The sequence below is a fragment of the Trachypithecus francoisi genome, unplaced genomic scaffold (genome assembly GCF_009764315.1).
Source record: "Trachypithecus francoisi isolate TF-2019V2 unplaced genomic scaffold, Tfra_2.0 Lachesis_group4, whole genome shotgun sequence".
NCBI classification, from domain to species: domain Eukaryota; kingdom Metazoa; phylum Chordata; class Mammalia; order Primates; family Cercopithecidae; genus Trachypithecus; species Trachypithecus francoisi.
The window spans coordinates 107,886,601-107,912,602 of NW_022681469.1; the positions used below are offsets into that span (position 1 = coordinate 107,886,601).

The 26,002-nt window shown below is 56.4% G+C and overlaps 1 protein-coding gene across 1 annotated transcript; it reads right to left on the reverse strand.

The window, feature by feature from the left end:
* Nucleotides 1-339: 339 nt before the first annotated feature.
* AMZ1 (archaelysin family metallopeptidase 1) lies at nt 340-13,787 on the reverse strand. The gene is made up of 6 exons (XM_033193786.1): nt 13,237-13,787; nt 11,271-11,438; nt 4,780-4,908; nt 4,275-4,444; nt 3,668-3,844; nt 340-1,083 (listed from the first exon to the last, which is right to left on the reverse strand). The coding sequence occupies exons 1-6, from the start codon at nt 13,538-13,540 to the stop codon at nt 523-525; spliced, it is 1,509 nt and encodes a 502-aa protein (XP_033049677.1). The 5' UTR covers nt 13,541-13,787; the 3' UTR covers nt 340-522.
* Between the last annotated feature and the right edge of the window lie 12,215 nt (nt 13,788-26,002).

Genomic DNA, 26,002 nt, shown 5'->3' on the forward strand with positions numbered 1-26,002 from the left:
TCCTGAGAAGTGTCCAGGAGCAGTGAGACCTCTCCATGTGTGCAGGCCCGTGGGAGCAGCTGGCTGGGACACAGGAGTTGAAGGAGGTACCTGAAGACAAGTGGTCCGTGGCTTTTTCAAAGAACCTTTCCTTTTTTTTCTCAGTCTTGCTGTGGTGCCCAGACTGCCGTACAGTGGCATGATCACATCTCACTGCAGCCTCGACTTCCTAGGCTCAGGCAATCCTCTCACCTCAGCCTCCTGAATATCTGGGACCACAGGCATGAACCACTGCATCCAGCTCATTTTTTAATTTTTCTTTTGTAGAGGCAGAGCCTCACCATGTTACCCAATCTGGTCTCAAACTCCTGGCCTCAGGCAATCCCCCTCGCTTTGGCCTCCCAAAGTGATGGGATGACAGGCCTGAGCCACCACCCAGCCAGGCCCTTCCTCTGAATCCCTGGCAGGTCAGTAGTGTCCTCAGCCACTGGACAGTGCTGGCCAGCATCCTAGGGAAGGAGACGCAGGGTAACCCCTGCTGTGCTAACTCTCTTCCCCATCCCAGGGACAGGGGGCAGACTCTGCTCTGGAGAGTTTCCGGGCACTCAGCTTCCTCCTCAGGGAGGAGAACTTGTCCCCCAGGACCTTGCGCAGCCCCACGCTGTCCCTGCTGCTGGGTGGGTCCTGCCTGATGGCCGGGAGCTGGCCCGTGAACATCTCCCAGCGGTCAAGGGCATCCACGGCTCTGTCCACCTGTGCCAGCTCCTCCTCCGCCACTTCCCGCTGCAGGGACTGGATGCACCTGGCCAGCCACCGTTCATGCTCCTTGATAGCCTCCGCAGGGCCCCCAAGTGCCGGCGGAGCCTCTGAGGCCACCAGGGAGCTCAGCCCTTCCTCTGGCTCCACCTCTGGCCCCGAGGAGAAGGCGTGACTCCAGGCTTCAGGGGTCAGGGGCTCCGACACGCTGGTGCCAGGCTCCGAGTCACTCTCGCAGCACATGCCCGAGTCGGCGCTGGCGGGCGGGGTGTCCTCCCACACCGACGGCTCCCCCGCCTCCTGGCTGGGCCACGTCCCCGCCACCGCCTGAGTCCAGGTGTAGAGTCTCTAAGAGGGAGAAACACAGGCTGAGTTTGCTCCCTGCCAGCCCTCGTCTAGCCAGGGAACTGCCAGGAGACCCAGCTCCTTACCTAAGGGGACCCCACCATCCTCAGTTACCCAGGGGCAGGAGTCAGGCTGGTGGTGTGAGGGCTCTTCTGACCAGCAGCTTTTGAGGACTCACGTCCAGGCTGTGCCGGCGTCGGAGGTATCTACCCCCAAGAGCCCACCATTCAGGAACTTCATAAGCTACTTGTTATCCACAGTTAAAGAAAAGAGCACTTACAGTTTGTTTTGTTTTTTTTTTGAGATAGTGTCTCACTCTGTCACCCAGGCTGGAGTGTAGTACTGTGACCTCAGCTCACTGCAACCTCCACCTCCCAGGTTCAAGCGATTCTCCTGCCTCAGCCTCCTGAGTAGTGGGGATTACAGGTTCCCACCACCACACCCAGCTATTTTTTATATTTTTTAGTAGAGACGGAGTTTCACCATGTTGGCCAGGCTAGTCTCAAACTCCTGACCTCAGGTGACCCACCCACCTCGGCCTCCCAAAGTCCTGGGATTACAGGCGTGAGCCACAGCATGCACCCAGAAAGTATACATAATTAAATAAAATTTTAAATTGTAAAGCAAAGGTCCGGGCATGGTGAATCACGCTTGTAATCCCAGCACAGGGAGGCAGAGGCAGGAGGATCACTTGAACCCAGGAGTTCAAGACCAGCCTGGGCAACATAGTGAGATGACAAGCAGAAAAAATAGAAAAAAAATTAAAGCAAAAGGAATACTTGAAACTCACTTCCTAAATGTTTTCTACATCTCATTCTTACCTCTGCTTTCAAGGTTATTCTCCTCTCCTGCATCTGTACAGGGGACACGCAGTTTAACAAGGCCCCACTGCACGCCTCTTCCCAACTCAGGGCCATTGGGACCTGACATCAGCCACAGTGAGACTGTTTACACCACAGGAAGTGGCAGAGACCACAAGTCCGGTTTTCTTTGAGAACATTCCGCTGATTGCTTTCCATGGACAGCAGTGACCTTTCTGGCCAGGCTCTTGGTTGGCTCTCCAGCACCAGCCAGGGCCCTGGGACAGCAGATGACCTCACATCCGTACCGCTCCCCTCCCTACAACAGCAAGGAGGGCCAGGCCACCCTGGAGTGCCTTTGCCTTGGCGCTTTTCCCTCCACAGCCACGGGCGATGGTGCTCATGGAAGGGAGAGCTCTGGGCAGAAGGAGGAGCTACACCCTCCAGCTCCAATCCAGGCTACGCCAGGTCAGCACGTGTAGGGAGGGGCACACACGTTATAAAAGTTCATGTCAGATGGTTGCACAAGACCCCAAGTGAAGGCATCAAATGAGAGCTCTCAACCCTTTCTGCAGACCAAGCTGCCCTTCTACCTGTTACACAGCCTCACCAGGGTACTAAGAGCTGCCCCTCGATACGGCACAGCTGGCAGCAGCAACCTTTACAAGGCATCATCAGGTGCCAACCGGCCATCCGCCGCCTGCACCCTCAGGAGATGCGCCTACCCTCAGCCATGGCTGCACCTGGGCTCCCCCCAAGTCACAGGCTCCTCTCAGCCTTCCAGTTGGGAAGGCTGCTTCCTCTGTGCCCTCTTCACCTTCCCTTTACTGCCAGTCTTCGAAGAAGATCCCTACAGAGAGATTCCAGCACTGTGAGCTGGAAATGCCCCAGCCTCTAGTTCAGCAGTGTCACCCAGGAGCCCTGCACATACCGCTCCTCACTCGGCCCCAGAAGGAAGGCGGGCGCGGCTGGGCCCTGCAGGGGGTTCTGACAAGCTCAGTCTGGGAACTCCCACCCGCCTCCATGGCCTGGACCCAGCACCGGACACTCCCACCCGCCTCCACGGCCTGGACCCAGCACCGGACACTCCCACCCGCCTCCACAGCCTGGACCCAGCACCAGAAGGAGGAGGATGCAGGGGCTTCCCAGCGCAGTTTCATTGACTGCTCTTGTGCCTGTGCACAGTACACACCTGATAACTGGTTTTCATCCAAAGGTGGGTTTAAAGAAAAATTACCACCACCTGCCTTTGCACTCGGAACTCAGAGTAAAACTTTCGAGCCTGCAAACAAATCTTCCTCCATGAATACAGACAAGCCGTTTGCTCGGCAGCCCCACCCCGGGTGACAGCAGAGGGAGTTAGGAATGGAGGCCGCCTCCAAAACAGCCTTGTTCTGTCAGTCCCCACCTCCTCCCAAGGGGCCTGTGCCTCCTCTGAGGGGCAGTGACCCAAGTGTTGGTGACGGGACAGAAAAGAGCAAGTTACCCTGAGAAGACCGTGCCACCCACCGGCTGCACCAGGAAGGCCCCAAGCTGCTGCAACCTCCTGGCCGCAGCCGCCACATGCGGGCACTGGCAGGACTCGACCTACCGCCAGTGAGATCCGGATGGAGCTCAACCCCAATGCAGGTCCCAGGGCTCTGCACTGCCTGGAACCCGGCAGTTTGACAAAGCGTGTGCGCAGTCCTCGTGCCCTGCGTGGTCTCCAGGTGGCGCTCGCGGGGCCTCCAGAGCGCAGGTCCCAGCAGCCGGGCGCGCAACTCGGGGAGCGCAACTCAGCAACTCACCTGGTACCTCTCGATGAGCCTGAAGCCCAGGATGTGCTGCAGCTTTCGCAGACAGATGGGACAGAGGTCCAGGGGCCGCCGCAGGGCCTCATCCAGGCTGAGCGCACCCTGCATGAGGCAGCGGAGCCAGCGGCAGTTCCCCAGGCCCAGAAGGTGGCAGAGTTCGTGGCACGTGACCTGGGGGGAAGGCCACCAAGCATCTTGCCTCACTGCCTTGCCCCCGTATCCGGCAGATCCCCAGGCAGCCCCAGCAGGGCCAAAATGAGGACCTGGGTGAGGCTGGATGGCCTGGAAGTGGTCCGAGCGCCCTCCCCCTGCCCCAGGCGGCAGAGGCGTCAGCCCGCATCTCTGGCAGGGCAGCATTCAGGGCCCCAGGGGGAAGGTGAGTCAGGATGCGCGGCCCTGGGGAGGCCACACGTGATCGGGGCTTGGGGCTCTAATCCCTACCCTGCTTCTTCATAGCTGTGTGGCCTTGGTTTCCTCATTCCGTGAAGTTAGGGGTCCACCCGCTTCTCCGTGAGGATGGGGCAGTGTAAGGGACTGATGCAGCGCAGGCTCAGCCAGCACCCGCCTGTCCCCTCTTCCCAGCCCCAGAGCCCCCACCCACCTTGCAGCACTGAACCATCCCCAGGGCACTGAAGCACAGGGCCCAGCCTCTGTCCTGCAGGGGGGCCTCAGGGCCATCTGCTGCTGCCTCTACCAAGGCTGGATCAGGGGCGCTGGGCCCCGACTTCGGGAATTCCCCCGAGAATCGGGCGAAGCTGCAGACGCCCACTTCTGGAGAGAGATGGAGAGAAGGGCACGCTCAGGGGTCAGCCTTGGCTCTAGGGGGCCCACAATCAAACCCACCTCATGCTCTCATGCAAGCCGGCCATGGCCCAACACCCCATAGGTCCTGGGAGGCCCTGTCCTGCCCACGTGAAGATGGGCCCTGGGGCAGAGGCCACGGCTGAGGAACAGCTCCTACGCCATCCCTCAGGAGGAGCTGGAAGGGGCCGCCTATTCCCATGCATGGGTGTTCACTTCCACCACGAGGGTGCCCTGCAGCCCCCAGCGGCCACGGCCCCATGCTAGGCTGCCTCCCAGGCAGAGCTGCCAGGGCCCCGGCTCACCATGCCCTGGAAGGAACTTGCTGAAGGTGAAGCTCCAGGCCTCGTGAGGGTACAGGTCGGACAATGTGAGGCCCAGCACACACAGCGCATCCCCTGGCTTGTTGTTCTTCAAGAAGGACAGGATGCCGTCTGCGGGGAGAGTGCCAGGGGATGGGGTCGGGAGGCAGCCAGGGACCCCTATCTTCCGAGCTCAGGCTGGCACACCCTGTCATCCTCTTCCTCTGCCTGGGCCCCTTCCCAAGTCAGGTGTGGGCCAGCTGCGTTTGGTCTGACCTGAAGGCACACAGTACTGCATGATGGGGAGTGAGGGCCAGGGCCATTGGAGATCAGGACAGGGTAAGTCTGAGAGGCCATGGACAGCCCAGTGGGGGCGCTGGAGAGGCAGCCCGGCTGACAAGACTGCGCTTGCAGCCCCGGGAAGGAGAAGCCACCCCAGCAGCTGAGCAACAGCCCCAGAGATGTCCACATCCCAGCCCTGGGACCCGGGAGTCCCCACAGCAAAAGGGACTGCAGATGATTAAAGATCATGAATGGGGGGGAGTGTTCTGCATCAGCCACGTGAGCCTGATGCCATCACAAGAACCCTCGCTAAGGCCAGGCATATTGACTCACACCTGTGACCCCAGCGCTTCCGGAGGCCAAGGTGGGTGGATCACCTGAGGTCAGGAGTTTGAGACCAGCCTGGCCAACATGACAAAACCCCATCTCTACTAAAAATATAAAATGAGCTGGGCATGGTGGTGCATGCCTGTAATCGCAACAACTCAGGAGACTGAGGCAGGAGAATCACTTGAACCCAGGAGGTAGAGGTGGCAATGAGCTGAGATTGCACCACTGCGCTCCAGCCCGGGCAACAGAGCGAGACTCCATCTCAAAATTAAAAAAAAAAAAACCACCTTCGTTAGAGGCAGCAGGGGGTCTGAGTGAGAGCACAGGGCCTGAGGGTGCTGCAGGACTGGCTTGGAGGAAGGGCTGTGAGCCAAGGATGCGGGTGCCTCTAAAAGCTGGAAAGGGCAAGAAATGGATTCTCCCCGGAGCCTCCGGAAGGAACCAGCCCAGCCGACCCTTGACTTTAGCCCAGGGAGGCTCCTGACCCGCAGAGCTGTAAGACCACAGCGGGTCATCCAAGCTAGCAAGTTGTATAACTTGTTAGCATGGTTCCCAGGAGCGTGAGCGTGGACAGATACAGGAGAGGCCCAGGGGCTGAACCTGGGCACGATGACGTCAAAGCTGGGAAACCAGGAGTCCAGGGAGGGAAGGAAGGAGGCAGAGCAGCCACTGCGGGCCCAGGAAACCCGGAGAGGGTCTCAGAGTTACTGCAGAGGAGGGGTTGGGGCGTAGAGGCACGCAGGGGAGAAAAGTGTTTTCCAAGGAGTTCTACCATTAAAAGGAACAGATTGCAAAGGAGGTGTGTGTGTGTGTTTTGAGACGGAGTCTCGCTCTGTTGCCCAGGCTGCAGTTCTATGGCGCAATCTCAGCTCACTGCAACCTCCGCCTCTTGAGTTCAAGCGATTCTCCTGCCTCAGCCTCCTGAGTAGGGGGGATTACAGGTGCGCGCCACCACACCCTGCTAATTTTTGTATTTTTAGTAGAGATGGAGTTTGTCATGTTGGTCAGACTGGTCTCAAATTCCTGACTTCATGATCTGTCTGCCTCGTCCTCCCAAAGTGCTGGGATGACAGGTGTGAGCCACCGCACCCGGCCCTGTGTTTCTGAGACAACATCCCCCTCTGTCACCCAGGCTGGAGTGCAGTGACGCAATCACAACTCACACTGCAGTCTCAACCTCCTGGGCTCAAGCGATCTTCCTGCCTCAGACTCCTGAGCAGCTGGGATGACAGGCATGAGCCACTGCGCCCCACCCAAAAAGGTTTAAATTATGAGTTTTCAGTTTAAATTATGAGTTTTTTACATTGCCTTTCGTATTAACTTTTCAATTCCGGTATGTATTTTCCATTTACTGTACATCTCATTTCAGACCAGCTACATTTTTTGTGTTCAGAGCCACAGGGGGCCAGTGGCTACTGTCTTGGACAATGCAGGTCTAGGGTATGACCTTGGGAAATGAGTGACGGGTCTTGGAGGAGAGGCCAATGAACTTTTGCTCACAAGGTGATGATGATTGATTGACAATGCCAACAAGGTGATGATGACAGTGATGACTGTTGTGGACCAAGTTATATCCCCCCAAAAGATGGACGGCAGTCCTAACCCCCAGGACCTATCATTGTTTGGAAACAGGATCTGTGCAGATATAATCTAGTTAAGATGAGGTCATTAAGGAGACCCAATGACTGGAGTCTTAGAAGAGATGCAGAGGCACATGGTGTAAACCTCACATGGTAAGTCAAAGGCCGAGGTTGGAGTTGTACAGCTGCAAGCCACAGAGGGCCGAGCATTGCCAGCAACCTCCAGAATCTGGAGGCAGCCAGGGAGGACCCTCGGCAGAGCCTTCCGAGGCCGCATGGCTCTGCCAAAACTTTGGTTTCAGAACCGGGGTTTCAGCAATGTGAGACCAGAAATGTCCCTAAGCCACCCCAGTTTGTGGTACTTTGTTACGGCAGTCCCAGGAACCCAATACAGTGATCCAAAGCATGCTACTCTCTGGGCAAGATGGCAGGACCCCATCTCTACAACAATACAAATAGCCAGGTGTGGTGGCACGTGCCTGTGGTTCCGGCTACTCAGGAGGCTGAGGCGGGAGGATCACGTAAGCCCAGGAGTTCAAGGCTGAGGCGGGAGGATCGCGTAAACCCAGGAGTTCAAGGCTGCAGGGAGCTATGATTGCACCACTGCGTTTGAGCCTGGGCGACAAAGCAAGACCCCATCTCTAAAAAAAAAAAAAGCAAAAAAAAAAATTAAAAACCAGGCTGAGGCCGGGCGCGGTGGCTCAAGCCTGTAATCCCAGCACTTTGGGAGGCCGAGACGGGCGGATCACAAGGTCAGGAGACCGAGACCATCCTGGCGAACACGGTGAAACCCCGTCTCTACTAAAAATACAAAAACTAGCCGGGCGAGGTGGCAGGCGCCTGTACTCCCAGCTACTCGGGAGGCTGAGGCAGGAGAATGGCGTAAACCCAGGAGGCGGAGCTTGCAGTGAGCTGAGATCCGGCCACTGCACTCCAGCTTGGGCGACAGAGCGAGACTCCATCTCAAAAAAATAAATAAATAAAAATAAAAATAAATAAATAAATTAATTAAATAAAATAAAAACCAGGCTGAGCTGACCATACAAATGCAGCCCGGCATACCCTCTGGGTTCCACCTGCTTTTGAACCTTCCCGCGTGTACGTCCCTTCCCCCCAGTTTTTTTTCCCGAGGGCTCCCCCGTGCACCTTCTGAAGTGCGGGGCTGGGGGAAACAGCAGTCCGTTCACTAAGCGGAGGGGGTGAAAAGCCCTGCAGTGACCCTCGTGGGACTCACTGCTGTCTCTGAACTACCACAGTCCTGTCACAGACAGGACGGAGCCCTTAACAGGTGAGGTGCAGCGCATACAGCGTGGGGGAGGTGAAGACAGCTGAGGCTGCAGAGGCCAAGCCTGAGAGGCATGAGGTCCCCAGCTCTGTTTTAGGGCCAGGGCCAAGGCAGGCCACACTGCCCCCAGACCTCACTCTAGGACCTCAGGGGCGGGGGAAGCCCATGGAGTGTCGGCTGTACCCAGAAAGCAGGCTGGGACACAGAAAAGAAACGTACCACTCAGGCACCCCAGCCCAGCCAGGGGATCCCTGTCAACCCCCAAATCTCAACAGTGGCTGCTCCCTGTAATGGTACACTAGGGAATTTAGACAACCCTCCTGCCAAAAGATGGCCAGATGGGCAGAGGGAATGACAATAGCTGCTTCAAACACCCAAGATGGGGAGGAGCGGGTTACGGAGGAAGCCTTGGCTACCTCTCTACAGGGGTCGACAGCCGCCCGTTATATGACGATGGTGACGGCTACGTGATGTACACATCCGTCAAGACTTCAGAAGCGTACACTAAAAAGGATGAATTTTACTATCTAAATTACACCTCAACGACCAAGGCAGAGACCTAATGAGGAAAACAGGGGGGATTCGAGCTCAAACAGATGAAGCTGGACTGTTTCTGGGGTGGGAGAGTAGGCAGAATGACGCTAATGACATGGCTCCTACCCTGGGAGGGATGCGGAGCCCTGGGGACCATCCAAATGACCCAGAAAAGCTTCATGTCTTTGTCCCACAGTCAGCCCTTTGGTGCCCTGGCAGCAGGAAAAGAAAATCCTCTGTGGTGAAAAACATCGGCCTGGGCCAACAATTCTCAAAGTTAAACTAATTTTTCCAATAAGATGCCTAACTAACAATCGAAAATAAGGCACAATGGGCCGGGCGCGGTGGCTCAAGCCTGTAATCCCAGCACTTTGGGAGGCCGAGACGGGCGGATCACAAGGTCGGGAGATTGAGACCATCCTGGCTAACACGGTGAAACCCCGTCTCTACTAAAAATACAAAAAACTAGCCGGGCGAGGTGGCGGGCGCCTGTAGTCCCAGCTACTCGGGAGGCTGAGGCAGGAGAATGGCGTGAACCCGGGAGGCGGGGCTTGCAGTGAGCTGAGATCCGGCCACTGCACTCCAGCCTGGGCGACAGAGCGAGACTCTGTCTCAAAAAAAAAAAAAAAAAAAAGAAAAAAGAAAATAAGGCACAATGAGGCAGGATAACTGAGACAAAATTAGCAGAAATAACAAATACAGGCACATGGGCACTCCAGATTAGTGCCATCATCGGACAGACCGTCAAAAGCAACTATGTTCATGGACATCAATGCTGAACTTAAAGAAACGTCAGAGGCAACTGAGACCCATAAAAGCAGGACACTGCTAATTTGAAAAAGAATCCACTAGAAACTACAGAACTCACAAACATGACAACTGAAATTAGTAACACAATATACGGGGGGTTTGTTGATTTTTTTTTTAAATGATGGGGTCTTGCTCTGTCACCCAGGATAGAGGACAGTATAGTAGCTCACTGCAGTTTCAAACTCTCAGCCTCCCAAGTAGCTGGGACTATAGGTATCTGCCACCACTGCCGGCTATTTTTATATTTTTTGCACAGACAGGGTCTGGCTTAGTTGCCCTGCCATCAAGCTATCCTCCCACCTCAGCCTCCCAAAGTACTGGGATTACAGTGTGTGAGCCACCATGTCCAGCCTCAATATATGGGTTTAAGAGTACCTTAGATGAGGCCAGGCGCGGTGACTCACACCTGTAATCCCAGCACTTTGGGAGGCCAAGGCAGGTGGATCACGAGGTCAGTAGATCGAGGCCATCTTGGCCAACACAGTGAAACCCCGTCTCTATTGAAAATACAAAAAAATTAGCCAGGCGTGGTGGCAGGTGCCTGTAGTCCCAACTACTCAGGAGACTGAGGCAGGAGAGTGGCATGAACCCGGGACGCGGAGCTTGCAGTGAGCCAAGATCATGCCACTGCACTCCAGCCTGGGCAACAGAGTGAGACTCTGTCTCAAAAACAAACAAACAAAACCTTAGATGCGACTCCAGAGAGTTAGTAAGCCAAAGGATGAGAATATTCAGATAAAAGCATGAATGATCAAAAAAGATATAGAGAAGAGAGTAAGATGGATTAATATACATTCAACTGGAGTCATAAGAGAAGAGAATGGGGCAGAGGTGATAATCGACAAAAGAAGCAATGGCTGAGAGTGTCCTAGAACTGAGGAAAGCTGTCCATCCTCTCATTCCAGCCCCTTTTGGAGGCCCTCCCTAAACGTGAACCTAAGTTTCCTATCCACCAAAGAGCCCTCACTTCACCTCTGCTTCTCAACCCAGCCTCACTCTCTCCAATCACCAGCAACCCGCAGGGTTGGGGTTAGGGGTCTTCTAGGCACATGTCAAGTACTATGCAAAGATGGAAGGTTGGAGTCATGCCGAGTGGCCTTAGAAGTGCTCACTTCAAGCCAGCGATGGTGGCTCGCGGCTGTCATCCCAGCACTTGGAGGCTGAGGCGGGCGGATCACTTGAGGTCAGGAGTTCAAGACCAGTCTGGCCAACACGGTGAGCTCCCGTCTCTATTAAAAATACAGAAATTAGCCGGATGTGGTGGCGTGCACCAACAGTCCCAGCTACTCAAAAGGCTGAGGCAGGAGAATCGCTTGAACCCGGGAGGTTGCAGTGAGCCGAGATTCATGCCACTGCACTCCAGTCTGGGCGACAGAGCAAGACTCCATCTCAAAAAAAAAGAAAAAAAGAAAAAGAAGGGCTCACTTCTCCTGCTCTGCGTGCTCTGGCGTTTTCCCGTGGGCACTGGCTGTATGGCCAGGTCCCCAGACACTCCTGGGTGGAAGAAGGAACTCCCTGTTTCAGTGCTGCTTGCCACACACCTGGGAAATGGACGTTTCCCACCAAAAAGGAAGAAAAAGTTCCTTTCCTCCTCTCCTGGGCGCCTTCCTCCCACCTCTTCCTTCTGGAAAGGGCCTGCCTTGGCATGAGCCGTGGCTGCTGTCCTCACTCACCTGTGTGGAGCTGGAGCCTGTCAGAGTCCCGGCTGGGGCGCGAGGAGCAGCGGATGGACGCGGCCGCCACCGAGGGCAGGCATTTGACACGCAGGCCCAGGAAGAAGGCCTCGGTGCAGCTGCACAGCTGGTGCAGCAGGGAGCTTCCCACTGGCTCCTCGCTCAGATCTGGTGGGAGAGCAGCGCCATCAGCCCTGCAGCACCCCTGCCCGCCTGGGACCCTCTCCCCGGGAATCGCCTGTGGACACCGGCCTGCTGGGTGAACAAGACCAATGTGGACCTACCCTGACAGCAAGCAGAGCGTCGCGCTTAGAAAGGAGATGGAAAGCGTGACTTTTTCAAAAGGGCAAACACCGAGGGACATAGAGGAAAGGTTCGTGCACAGATGAAAGGACAGCAGTGACGATTGCGTGTGAGCTCAGGGAGGGAGCAGGCAGGGCCTCACCGGGGACAGGGACTTTGAGGGTTAGCACCAGGCACTGCAGCTGAGCAGGCAGCACACAGAGCCAGGCTGCCTAGCTGCAAACTGCCAGCGTGGCTGGTGCAGAGAGCAGGACACAAGGGTGCGGGTCGAGGCTGGGGAGGCATCAGGGGGCTCCCAGAGCAGCCCCTGGAGGGATGCACACACCAGATCACCGGTCAGAAGGACAGATGGACAAGGACGAAGGGTGGAGGCCAGGAGACCAATGAGAAATCGGCTGCCAGGGCCCCAGGCCAGTAGCATCAGCCTCACCCAGAAAAGGAGGGAAATGCAGAGCCCGGCCCAGCCCCCACCTCCTGACCCAGCCCGTGTCTCGACAACATGCCCACGTATCTGTGCGTCAGCGCTCAGGACGCGAGGCTCTGAGCCATTAGCAGGGAGGTGGAGGGAAGCGGGTGGCTCCCAAGCTGTTGGATTGGCTGCTATGGGGTGGTGGATGCGTAGACCACCAGGGCTGGCAACAAACCTGCCTAGGGTGAGGCCAGGCGAGGTCCAGCCCTGCTCTGGCTTGCTGTCGAGATGCTGAAAGGTGTAGTGCGCTGGCGTGAGAAGTGGACACTGGCCCTTTCCTCCTCTCCAAGCCCAAGAGCCCCTGTCCCATGTGCCGTCTATGCCAGGCTGCTCTTGGCATGTGAGAGGCACAGAGGCTGGTCCCGCTCCTTGTGCTCCCCACATCTTCCTGGGCCGTTCCCTTCTGAGCATGGATACCTGGTGTCTCAGCCCCCCATTCACCCTGGGTCCCCCAGACTGCCAGACACAGAGCTCTGAGGGCAGTGACCACTCTGGGCCCTGAAGACCCCCACCCTGCTCAGCCCACCCCCTCCCACTACAGCATCAGGATGAGCACCCCCACCCTAGGGTCAAACAGACCTGCGTTCGAGTCCCATCCCTACCAGTGACCAGCTCTGCAACTCAGACAGGGAACAAGGGACTTCTCCCTGCTTCCATTTCCTTGCCTGTGAAATGCGCTGATCCTCATTTCAGCACCAAAGAGGAAATGGTCTTTTATTTTGAGAGAGAGTCTCGCTCCGTCACGCAGACTGGAGTGCAGTGGCATGATCTCAGCTCACCGCAACCTCTGTCTCCCAGGTTCGAGCGATTCTCCTGCCTCAGCCTCCCAAGTAGCTGGGATTACAGGTGTGCACCACCATGCCCGGCGGGATCTTTATACAGCCCGCAGCACAGTGCCTGGGATGGCTCTAGTTTCAACGGGTGTAGCCAGGACCACGCACATCTGGATGAGGCCAGGCCTGCATGCAGATCAGTCCCAGAGCCTGGGCTGTCTCAGCATAGTGTCAGGATGGGGTGGGAGGAAGGAAGCCCTGACCCAGCCAGGACCTCCCTGCCTCCACCCTGGCATCCCAAACACCCAGGACCCTCTTCCCTCGTTTCAGTCCTGCCTGGGGGCTATGCACAGACATCCTGCCTTGTGCTACATATAAGCTGGTCCCCCAGGAGCGTGCGGATGGCGACGGTGCCACGCACCTATCGGCTGTAGGTAGATGTGCTTCCGAGCCAGCCGGGGCTTCCGGTGCTGCAGGGAGGCGTGGAAGGTCTGGAAGTCCTCGGGGGCCTCGGGGCGGCTCAGGAGCCAGTCGAAGGCCGTGCGGATGAGCAGGGTGCAGAAGAGCGTCCTCTGCGGGTTGTAGGCCTCGGCCAGGAAGAGCCGCTCGGCAGGGGAGAAGGCGGAGACGTACAGCTGCTGCAGGGCCGTGTCAGTGGAGACCAGGGCATCCTTCAGGGCCCGGGGCCCGAAGCTGAACTCCTGTGCGTGTCTACACTGCAGCATGGTGGGCGGGCAGGGCCTGGCCACTCCTGGGAGCCCCTGCTGCTGTCCATGGGCCACCCCAGGGAGAGCCACGGTCTCGTCCAGAATCTTCCCTCGGGCTGATCTGAGCGGCTACTGGGGGCTCTCCGCAGACAGACGCTGGTCCAAGGGCCCGCAAGGCCCAGATTTGCCTGGTTCTGGACGCCCTCTGGCAGGGGCGCTTCTGGGCCCACAGCACCCTGCGGGTGACAGGAACAGGTGTCCCCTCACTGCCGAGCACACATGGTCTGATGTCCTAGGCAGGGGATGGGCCGCTCCCGCCCAGGCCTGGGGAGAAGCTCCACAGAGGACGAGGGCATCAGAGGGAGCCCCAGCCCCTCCAGAACACAGCACCGCCACCCCGCCAGGCTGGAAGGACACTTTCAACCACTTCATCTTCTCCGGCAGGCTGGGCCCACGGGCCACCCAGGGGACGGCCGCATCTCTTCCAGAAGCTTCCCTCATCCAGAACTGAGGATGGGGAAGTACCTCCCGCTCGGCAGGGGCAGGGACATGTGTCCATGGGTCCCCACGGAAGGGCAGGGGCCCCCAAGGCCATTCTTCCATTCCCTCTCACCAGCCAGCTCTGTCTGGAGCCCTTGGAAGGAAGAGAGACCTTCTCCCCTCCCTGCTGAGCTAGAAGGGCTCCTCCGGGTGGAAACCAAACGCTCCTGTCCCCAGCGTGGTCACAAGGTGTGCACCATCACCTGGGCCCCCATCGCCTGGGGTTCCTCCTCACCCAGAGCACCCATCACCTAGGGACCCCCCAACACCCAGGAACCCCCATCACGGCAGCTCCTCATCCCAATTACAAGCTCTCCTGGCAGGTCCCTGTGCGCCCAGCAAGCATATGTTTGGGGAGGGGGGTGGGGGTAGGCAGCCCCAGCAGCACCCAGACGTCCCCAGGACACACGTGAGGGTCCCAAGATCCAGATGCAGCAGTCAGGGCAGGCGTTTGTGCCACACCCCACCAGCTAGAAACACGGAGAGGTGGAGAAGCAACAGCAGATTTCAACGCCCGGGACGGACCAGGCAGGGAGGAGACGATGGGGGGTGTGGGGCTGGCAGAACCGTGACAAAGCTGCCCTGCAAAGCAGAGGCCCTGACCGGAGCAGCCGCTGGGCAGCCCTGCACCCATCAGGCACACGCCTGAGAGCCGTCACCAGTGGCACGCTTGGTTCTGGGCTACGTTTGGGTCTCTGTCCAGAGACTGTGAGACCCGCCAGGGTGGATGGAGAGCGGGCTGGGCAAGGGAAGCCTCACAGAACAGATCAAAGCAAAGGGATGGTTGTGGGGAGAGGCTAGAAACGAACCAGAAACCACAGGAGCGAGATGCACAAATAATGCAGCAAGGCAGGTGAAGCTAAGGACATATGAATCAGCAGCCCTCAGACAAGGCTTCCTCTAGAAAGTTGAGCTAGAGATGCAAAACCCATTTCTCTGCAGATCAGCAAGTTGCAAGACCTGCCAGCCCCAGCCAGAAAACCAGAAACTGTTTTTGCAGGGAGAATGAACAGCCCTATACACTCTTTAACCCTGATTTCTTTTTTAGAGATGGAGTCTTGTGTCGTCCAGGCTGGAGTGCAGCGGCGCCATCATAGCTCGCTGCAGCCTCCAACTCCTGAGCTCAAGTGATCCTCCTGCTTCAGCCTCCCAAGTAGCTGGGACTATGGGTGTGTACCATGCCCTGCTAATTTTTGTAGAGATGAGGTTTCACTATGTTGCCCAGGCTGGTCTCAAATTCCTGGGCTCCAGCGATCCTCCCTCCTCAACCTCCCAAAGTGCATCAGCCACTGCACACAGAACCCCACCCCGCCCCCCAACTTCTTTTTGTTTTTTAGATGGAGTCTTGCTGTGTCGCCCAGGCTGGAATGCAATGTCATGATCCGGGCTCACTGCAACCTCCACCTCCCGGGTTCAAGCAATTCTCCTGCCCCAGCCTCCCAAGTAGCTGGGATTACAGGTGCCTGCTGCCATGCTAGGCTAATTTTTGCTTTTTTTTTTTTTTTTTTGAGACAGAGTCTTGCTCTGTCGCCCAGGCTGGAGTGCAGTGGCCGGATCTCAGCTCACTGCAAGCTCCACCTCCCGGGTTCATGCCATTCTCCTGCCTCAGCCTCCCGAGTAGCTGGGACTACAGGCGCCCATCACCTTGTCCGGCTAGTTTTTTGTATTTTTTAGTAGAGACGGGGTTTCACCGTGTTAGCCAGGATGGTCTCAATCTCCTGACCTTGTGATCCGCCCATCTTGGCCTCCCAAAGTGCTGGGATTACAGGCTTGAGCCACCGCGCCCGGCCAATTTTTGTATTCTTAGTAGAAACAGGGTTTCACCACGTTGGCCAGGCTGGTCTCAAACTCCTGACCTCAAGTGATCTGCCTGCCTCAGCCTCCCAGAGTGCTGGGATTACATGCGTGAGCCACCGTGCCCGGTTTTTTTTTTTTTTTTTTTTTTAACAGAATGGTTCTAGCTCTGTTGCCCAGGCTGGAGTGTAGTGGCACAATCATGGCTCACAGGAACCTACTAAGTAGTGGGAACACGGGCACACGTACCACGCCTGCCCACTAACCCCAGTTTTACACATTCATCTGGAAAATACACATGTATGTGCTCACATTCCTATGTATATGTGAATACATAAACAAATTTGATATATGTAATTCATACATTTTCTTTTGGGGAAAAGGCGACACAGCTGTATATCCATATGTGCACACAAATATACACAGATATATTTTTTTCCAGAGGAACGTATTGGCTTAGAGTAGGGGAGGGGTTGGGACTGAATTTCCACTGAGATCACTGCCCACCCAGAGCTTTCTATAGCTTCTTTCTCCAAATATATTTTACAAATGTAAGATCCAACTGCATATATAATCCTGTATCTTTTTGTTTCATAAATCACGAGCATTTTCCAAATCCTTAAACAGTCTACAAAAAAGCTATTTTTGGCTGAGTGTGGTGGCTCACGCCTGTAATCCCAGGACTTTAGGAGGCTGAGGCAGGCAGATCACTTGAGCCTAGGAGTTTCAGACCAGCCCAGTCAACGTGGCAAAATCTCATCTCTACTAAAAACACAAAAAAATTAGCCGGGCATGGTGGCACACACCTGTAGTCCCAGCAACTCAGGAGGCTGAGGTGGGAGGATCACCTGAGCCTGGAAAGTCAAGGCTGCAGTGAGCCATGATCGTGCCACTGCACTCCCGCCTGGAAGAGGGAGTGAGACCTTGTCTCACAAAAACAACAAATTTAAATTTTATTTTAAAAAGTAAAAAATAGGGCCAGGCACGGCGGCTCACGCCTGTAATCCCAGCACTTTGGAAGGCCGAGGCGGGTGGATCACCCCAGGTCAGGAGTTCGAGACCAGCCTGACCAACATGGCGAAAACCCGTCTGTATGAAAAATACAAAAATTAGCCAGGCATGATGGCGGATGCCTGTAATCCCAGCTACTCAAGAGGCTGAGGCAAGAGAATCACTTGAACCTGGGAGGCGGAGGTTGCAGTGAGCTGAGATCGCGCCATTGCACTCCAGCCTGGGCATCACTGCAAGACTGTCTCAAAAATAAAAAATAAATAAAAATGCTATTTTCAACCACTGCCCAAAAACACTGTGATGAACATCTTTGTACTAAGTCTGTGTTTCCATCTCCTCAGGACGAGTTCCTAGAACGGAAAATTCCACATGCGGATGTTTAAAGGATCTTGATTTGTATTGCAGATTGCTTTGCAGAAAGATCCCACCAGTTTACAATCCCACCAGCCCTCAAGGGTTTTTGTTTTTGGTTTTTGTTTTTGAGACAGAGTCTCCTTCTACCCCGCAGGCTGGAGTGCAGTGGCCCAATCTCAGCTCACTGCAACCTCCGCTTTCTGGGTTCAAGTGATTCTCCTGCTTCAGCCTCCCAAGTAGTTGATACTACAGGCACCTGCCACCACGCCCAGCTAATTTTTGTATTTTTAGTGGAGACAGGGTTTCACCATGTTGGCCAGGTTGGTCTTGAACTCCTGACCTCAAGATGATCCGCCCACCTCAGCCTCCCAAAGTGCTGGGATTACAGGCGTGAGTCACCGTGCCCAGCCAGCCCTTGAAGTTCTAAGTCAGCAGCAGCAGATAAAAATGACTATTGGCCGGGCGCGGTGGCTCACGCCTGTAATCCCAGCACTTTGGGAGGCCAAGGCAGGTGGATCACGAGGTCAGGAGATCGAGACCATCCCGGCAGACACAGTGAAACCTGTCTCTACTAAAAATATAAAAAATTAGCCGGGTATGGTAGCGGGCACCTGTAGTCCCAGCTACTCAGGAGGGTGAGGCTGGAGAATGGCGTGAACCTGGGAGGTGGAGCTTGCAGTGAGCCGAGATCGTGCCATTCACTCCAGCCTGGGCAACAGAGCGAGACTCCATCTCAAAAAAAAAAAATTAGCTGGGTGTGGTGGCACACATCTGTGGTCCCAGCTACTCAGGAGGCTGAGGTGGGAGAAAGTCTCCAGCCCAGGAGTCCAAGGCTGCAGTGAGCTGTGATGACACCACTGCGCTCCAGCCTGGATGACAGCAAGACCCTGCATCCAACAACAACAACAAAAAACAAAACAAAACAAAAAGAACGACCAGGTGTGCTGGCTCATACCTGTAACCCCAGCACTTTGGGAGGCCAAGGCGGGCAATAACTTGAGGTCAAAGGTTCAAGACCAGCCTGACCAACATGGAGAAACCCCATCTCTACTAAAAACACAATATTAGCCGGGTGTGGTGGCGCATGCCTGTAATCCCAGCTACTCATGGGGCTGAGACAGAAGAATCGCTTAAACCCGGGGGGCAGAGGCTGCGGTGAGCCGAGGTCACACTATTGTACTCCAGCCTGGGCAACAAGAGCAAAAACTTCATCTCAAAACAAACAAACAAACAAAAAACACCTCCCTGCAGAGTGGGGCAGGGCTCAGGGGTGCCAGGGCCGCACTCCCATTCCTGAGAGGGTGATCAGAGTGGGCTCTGTTGAGGTGGGATCTCTGAGCAAGGAGGCAGCGGGGAGGAGGGGCAGACCATCCCAGACAGAGGTGGGTGTCCACAGGCCGGCGGCAGATACGTCTGGGGGCTCAGGGGACAGCCAGAGGAGGCTGGTGTGGCTGGAATGAATTGGGGGAAAGAACAGAGGATGAGGTTAAGGGAAGATGGGGCCATGTCAGGAGCTGGGACGCTGTTGGAAGAGCTTTAACCTTTGCTCTGAGTGAGGTGGGGAACCACTGCTGGGCTTGCGGACAAGAGGTGGGGTGCGGGGCTCCACAAAGCCCATCTCCTGCCCTAGCCACGCCAGGTGTCAGGGTGTGGAGGCAGCGTCCCCAGCAAACTCTGAGTTCCCTCAGAGCCTCCCGGGGACCCACTATGGAAGAGGCACCCAGGAACCCTTGAAGCTGGAATGCCCTCAACAGCACGGGGGCCTCTGGCATGAGCTTAGTCCTTTTTTTTTTTTTTTTTTTTTAGTTTTTTTTGAGACAGAGTCTCACGCTATTGCCCAGGCTGGAATGCAGTGGCGCAATTTCAGCTCACTGCAAACTCCGCTTCCCAGGTTAAAGCAATTCTCCTGCCTCAGCCTCCCAAGTAGCTGAGATTATAGGCACCTGCCACCACGCCCGGCTAATTTTTTTTGGATTTTTAGTAGAGACGGGGGTTTCACCATGTTAGCCAGGATGGTCTCGATCTCCTGACCTCGTGAGCTGCCCGCCTCGGCCTCCCAAAGTGCTGGGATTACAGGCGTGAGCCACCGTGCCTGGCCAAGTTTGGTCCTCTTTTAACCCCACTGTGCCTCAGTGTCCTCTCGGGTGAGATGGGTGTGGTCCCACCTGCCTTCCTCCTGGAGCCTGGCTGGCCCAAGCAGGAGGCGGCGGCGCTCAACCGGCCTCCAAGCATCTGACGCCACATGAGACTCACCAGCTTATTTTTGTTTCTGGGTACTGGTCACACGACCTGCTCACCGGCTCCTTGCTCCCAGACCTTGCGCTCACCAGCACTGCCACCCACGAGGGCAGCATCATCACCTCCCAGTTACCTCCAAATCATCCCCCCAGCACCGCAGCCAGCTCAGAATGATTTGTTCTGTCGAGAGAGGGGCCTATCAATTATTTCTCTGGAGCAGCCCAGGGCCTTCCAGATGCCCAGGAGGGTCTGTGTCCCAGCTTTCCAGAGAAGGAGACAGTAAAACAGATAGCAATACCTGCGGGCACCCTGGACTGGCCCTGACCAACATTCCCCTTCCCGTGCCTGCCACCCTACAAAGCCCCAAAATCACTTACTTTTTTTTTTCTTTTTTTGAGATGGAGCCTTGCTCTGTCACCCAGGTTAGAGGGCAGTGGCGCGATCTCGGCTCACTGCAACCTCCACCTCCTGGGTTCACTGCCTCAGCCTCCCGAGTAGCTGGGACTACAGGCGCCTACCACCATGCCCAGCTTATTTTTGTATTTTTAGTGGAGACGGGGTTTCACCATATTCGCCAGGCTGGTCTCGAACTCCTGATCTTGTGATCCGCCCGCATCGGCCTCCCCAAGTGCTGGGATTATAGGCGTGAGCCACCGCACCCGGCCCAAAATCACTTTCTGATGCAACACCTTGTCCAACCTCCAAAGCCACCCTGAGGTGCACCTATGTCATGGCCCAGGAGACTGAGGTTCAGAGAGGGAAAGCCACTTGCCCAGGGTTACACAGCTCACCAGGATCTTGACTCCCAACACAGTGACTCCCCTACTCCCGTCCTCACACACGGACCTTCCCCTACTCTTGAGGGGGCTTTCCTGCCAGCACCCACACCCACCTGACCACCCGAAGACCCTGGTCAGAGGCTTCCCTGCCAGCAAACCCTCCTACTCCAGGCAAAGCATCAGGAAATGAGAAATGCCTTTTTTTTTTTTTTTTTTTTTTTTGCCTCTCTTACCCAGGCTGGAGTGCAGTGGCGCAATCTTGGCTCACTGCAACCTCCTCCTCCCCGGTTCAAGTGATTCTCATCCCTCAGCCTCCCTAGTATATGCGACCACAGATGCACGCTACCACACCAGGCTAATTTTGATATCTTTAGTAGAGACAGGGTTTCACCATGTTGGCCAGGCTAGTGTCGAACTCCTGGCCTCAAGTGATCTGCCTATCTCGGCCTCCCAAAGTGCTGGGATTTCAGGAGTGAGCCACCACACCCAGCTGAGAAAGGCCTTCTTTTTACCAAAAGTTCAGAAGCCCTACCACATTGGTTCCAGGTGTGACTTGGGCCCAAACTGCAAACCTCAGGCCCATCTGAGTCTTTCAGGGAGGACCGAATCCCATAGCAACAGGAAGAGCCGCGGCGCCAAGTTTTTCAGGGGGCCAGAGCATGTGCACAGAGGAGCCACAAGCACAGACGGCCGTTTGCACACCTGCAAGCCGTGGTGGGCACACAGGTAACTCCGAGAATCTACATGGGAAACCCAGCTAGACACACACCGACGTCAGCCAACCTGAGCCGCGCAGGAAGGAGTGGCCATGCCAGCTCCAGACTGGCCTGGCTGGAAGATCAGCAGGACGTGAGAGGCAAGCTCTAAAAATAGCCACCTCCTGGGACAATCGCTTGAGTCCAGGAGTTTGAGACCAGCCTGGGAAACACGGCAAAACCCCGTCTCTACAAAACATTTTAAAAAATTAGTTGGGCCTGGTGGTGCATGCCTGTGGTCCCAGCTACTAGGGAGGCTGAGATGGGAGGATTGCTTTAGCCCTGCAAGTGGAGGCTGTGGTGAGCTATGATTGCATCACTGCATTCCAGCCTGGAAGACACAGAAAGACCCTGTCGCTCGCTCGCTCGATCTCACACACACACACGAAAACACAGCCACCTCCCAGTGAAGACCGGAGAATGGTGTGACAGGCTCCAAGCTGGGCATGAGACTGTCCAGGTCCCTCCGTCCCTCGACCCAGATATAGTTCTCGGGCGTCCAGGGCATGACATCTGCCCAGACAGCATTTCCTCTCAAGGACCCTTGTGGCCACATGTGTCTCAGTGGGTCATTCAGGAAAACCCCGGTCCCCACTGTCAGCTGCCACCCGACAGTCCTTCCATCCTGCCAGGTCATTTCTGCACAAGACCACTCCTCACATAGAACCAGAGCTGCATGTGAGCCCTGGGGGTACCCACGGGGAGGGAGCTGCCGTTAGTGGGGGTCAGCTTCCCAGCAGCCTCTGGCACTCATCGACCCATCCATGCTCCAAAAAGGAGACCCCCAAATGGAGGTTCCTCGCTGTCCTTTAGGTCCTGCCCCAGTGTGTCCCCCTCCTCTGCTAATTGCAGTCATGACAGCAGCCAACAGGTCCTGTGCCTGCCTCCTCCAAGCCACACATGGAGCCTCATGGGGAAACTGAGGCTCAGACGTTAAGTGACTTGGCCCTGGTGACACAGCTGGTGGGCAGCGGGGCCTGGTTTCAAAGCCACGGTTCACATTGGAACCCTAGCTGCTCCTGGAGCAGGGATGTTCTGATGGGAGACAGAGGGCAGGACGTCTCCTCTCCCAGAGCACCCATGTTCCAGCCCTGCTGCTATTAATACCATGGGTAAACTCAGACGCTTCTCCTTCCTCCTCCCCTTGCCTTTTTTTGTCCAAAGACCGGAAAAGAGCAGGTCCACATCCCCCCCATCCCCCCGACCCCAGGGAGGGTCGGCCACTCTGAGCAACAAGGGCCACCAGGTTGGCCCAGTAACCAGGTATCCAAGGTTAGGCTGCCCTAAACCGCGCAGCTCCGGGCACTCATTCTCCCCCATCTGACCACGCAGATGCCCGGCCTTCGGGCAAGAAACCACGCTCTGATTCTCGCTATTCTGAATGCGCTTTGCAAAACCTCCCAGCAGCTGCATCGAGCTATTCATTAGCTGAGAGCCGAGACTTTCAGGCGGAACCAGACGGACGGTTTTGGGGTTTCTCACCTCTCAGTTTCCATTCGCTAGGAGGGGAAACCGAGGGCTTAGACCACAGGGTTAGTGACCTCCGGGCCAGACCCTTGGCTTCCTGTTCTCTCTCCTCACCTGCGAACCCCAAACTCCTCTGCCAAGTGTTTCCCTCCCGTGATGGGCGCAGAAAGGACGCACGTCCCTGCCCTCCCCGGCCCTTTGTAAAGTTTGCCATTTCTCGGTCCCTCCTCCCTCGCTTTTCTGGTTTTGAGACCTGTCTTACTTCCCTGCAGGGGTAAATATCCACCGTCTTCTCCCTCAGTCTCCTCGGTGAGGAAGCCTTCTCCCTCCCCGGCACATACACAGGCTTGGGGGAGCCCGGGGCGCCACGACATTCTCTGCGCCCTGGAGGCTCCCTGGGGACGTCCCGCACCCTCCTGGCTCGCCCCAGCCCGGAAGCGCCTTCTTTGGGGCGCCTGACTCTGGATTCCCGACCCGTCCCCAGGTTGCTCCCATCGGGAAGCGAGCAGGTCGCCCCGGCCTGGGAGGACGGCGGGGAGGGGGCGCGTAGCCCTTCCCTGGCCCGGCCTTCTCTGTGCGGGACGTGCCGGAGCTGTGCCGACCCCGGCGCGGCGCTGCACCAAACCCTCGCCAAGTGCGCCCTTCGCGTCTCCGCGGTCCCTGCGCGCTCGTAGCCGCCGCCGCCCGGGCGTCCTCGGGGCTTGCTGCGAGGGCCGGGCCGGCCCCGGAGCTGCCCCTGCTCACCCGCCCCGGCACGGAGGTCCCTCTCCGTCCCCCGCCCCCGAGTCTTCTCCGCGCGCCCTCCCGTACCTCGCAGTCCCGCGTCCGCCGGAGCCTGCAGAGGCCGCGCCGGGCACCGAGCCCCGGGCAGCAGCGTGGGCAGCTCGGCCTGGCCCGGGAGGATCGGGAGGTCCCGGTGACGTCAGCGCGCGGGGCAGGGACCGAGGCGGGCTGGACTGGGGCCGGTGTGGGGCTGCGAGTGGGACAGGAGGGCCACACCCCTCCTGGCGCTCAGTGTCCTGCCCCACTCCCTCCAGCTGCCCGCGGTGCAGCTCATGTGGGCCCCTCCAGCCTCCCAGAAACACCTGGGCAGGGGGCCCTAGAGCCTAAAGCCAAGCAGGTGAGGGAGGTCAGTCAGCCGGGGCCAGTTCATGCCTCCCCAGGTGAGAGGAGTAAACCAGGCTACCCGGCAAGGCGCCAGGTGAGGAGGTGAACCTGGCCACCAGTTAAGGCCCCAGGTGACCAGGTGAGAGGGGTGAACCAGGCCACCAGGAGAGTCCTCAGGTGAGAGGGGTGAACCAGGCCTCCAGGAGAGGCCCCAGGTGAGAGAGGTGAACCAGGACTCCAGGAGAGGCCCCAAGTGAGAGGGGTGAACCAGCACCGCCAGGAGAGGCCCCAGGTGAGAGGGGTGAACCAGGACTCCAGGAGAGGCCCAGGTGAGAGAGGTGAACCAGCGCCGCCAGGAGAGGCCCCAGGTGAGATGAGTGAACCAGCACCACCAGGAGAGGCCCCAGGTGAGAGAGGTGAACCAGCACCACCAGGAGAGGCCCCAGGTGAGATGAGTGAACCAGGCTGCCAGGTTAGTCCCATGGTCAGTGGCCCTGAGGATGGGCGCCTTGCTCTGCCCTGACCAGCTGTGAGCGCAGCCCTGGCCCTGTGCCAGCCACCAGGAGATGGAAAGGACTCTAAGTGTGGGAGGCCGGCAGGACAGCTCCAGACAGAGGCCAGAGGCTTTTTCCTCAGACTGCCCTTTTCCTCTCTGCAAACCCCCCCAGTGCCAGCTTCCCTCAGGCAGCCTCCCACCAGCTCTGCTTCACTGTGCAGAAATGCCCCCCACGCCCTCAGCAGCGCCCCACAGATGGCTGAGAGATTCGTCACCATCATCCCACACCAGTGCAAAGAATTTTTTTTTTTTTTTTAGCTGGAGTCTCACTCTGTTGCCCAGGCTGGAGTGCAATGGTGCAATCTCGGCTCACTGCAACCTCTGCCTCCCAGGTTCAAGTGATTCTTCTGCCTCAGCCTCCCGAGTAGCAGAGATTACAGGCGCCCACCACCATGTCCAGTTAATTTTTGTATTTTTAGTAGAGACGGGGTTTCACCTTCTTGACCAGGCTGGTCTTGAACTTCTGACCTCATAATCCACCCACCTCGGCCTCTCAAAGTGCTGGGAGTACAGGCATGAGACACCACGCCCAGCCACGAGGAATTGTTTTAAGCCTCAAGAAATAACAACACAGCTGGACTCGGTGGCTCATGCTTGTAATCCGAGCACTTTGGGAGGCTGAGGCAGACAGATCACAAGGTCGGGAGTTCGAGACCAGCCTGTCCAATATGGTCAAACCCCGTCTGTACTAAAAATACAAAAATTAGCCTGGTGCGGTGGCGGGTGCTTGTAGTCCCAGCTACTACTCTGGAGGCTGAGGCAGGAGAATCACTTGAACCTGGGAGGCAGGGGTTACAGTGAGCCGAGATTGTGCCACTGCACTCCAACCTGGGCGACAAAGCAAGATTCTGTTTCAAAAAAAAAAGAGAGAGAGAGAAAGAAACAACAACACAATACTAGGTGTCCAGTGTGCAAAATTTGGAAAATTATGAAAAATAAAAACAAAAAGAAGACCCCATAAGCCAATTTATGTAGAGGTAACCTCTCTTACCTTCTTGTCAGACATCCTTCTGATCCCCTTTTCCACCTCATTGAAATATATTTTTTAAAAACATTTTTTGGCCAGGTGCAGTGACTCACACCTGTAATCCCAGCACTTTGGGAGGCTGAGGTGTGCGGATCACAAGGTCAGGAGATTGAGACCATCCTGGCTAACACGGTGAAACTCCGTCTCTACTAAAAAATACAAAAAATTGGCCGGGCGCGGTGGCTCAAGCCTGTAATCCCAGCACTTTGGGAGGCCGAGACGGGCGGATCATGAGGTCAGGAGATCGAGACCATCCTGGCTAACACGGTGAAACCCCGTCTCTACTAAAAAAAAAAACTACAAAAAACTAGCTGGGCGAAATGGCGGGCGCCTGTAGTCCCAGCTACCCGGGAGGCTGAGGCAGGAGAATGGCGTGAACCCGGGAGGCGGAGCTTACAGTGAGCTGAGATCCGGCCACTGCACTCCAGCCTGGGCGACAGAGCGAGACTCCGTCTCAACAACAACAACAACAAAAATACAAAAAATTAGCCAGACGTGGTGGCAGGCGCCTGTAGTCCCAGCTACTTGGGAGGCTGAGGCAGGAGAATGGCATGAACCTGGGAGGTGGAGCTTGCAGTGAACCGAGATCATGCCACTGCACTCCAGCCCAGGTGACACAGGGCTCATAAAGAAATAAATAAATAAATAAAAATTTTTTGAGACAGGATCTTGCTTTGTTGCCCAGGCTGGAATGCAGTGGTACAAACGTGAGTCACTGCAGCCTCGACCTCCTAGACTCCAGCAATCCTCTTCCCTCAGCCTCCTGAGTAGCTGAGACTACAGGTACATGCCATCACACCTGGCTAATTTTTGAAACTTTTATGTAGGGATGGGATCTTGCTATGTTGCTCA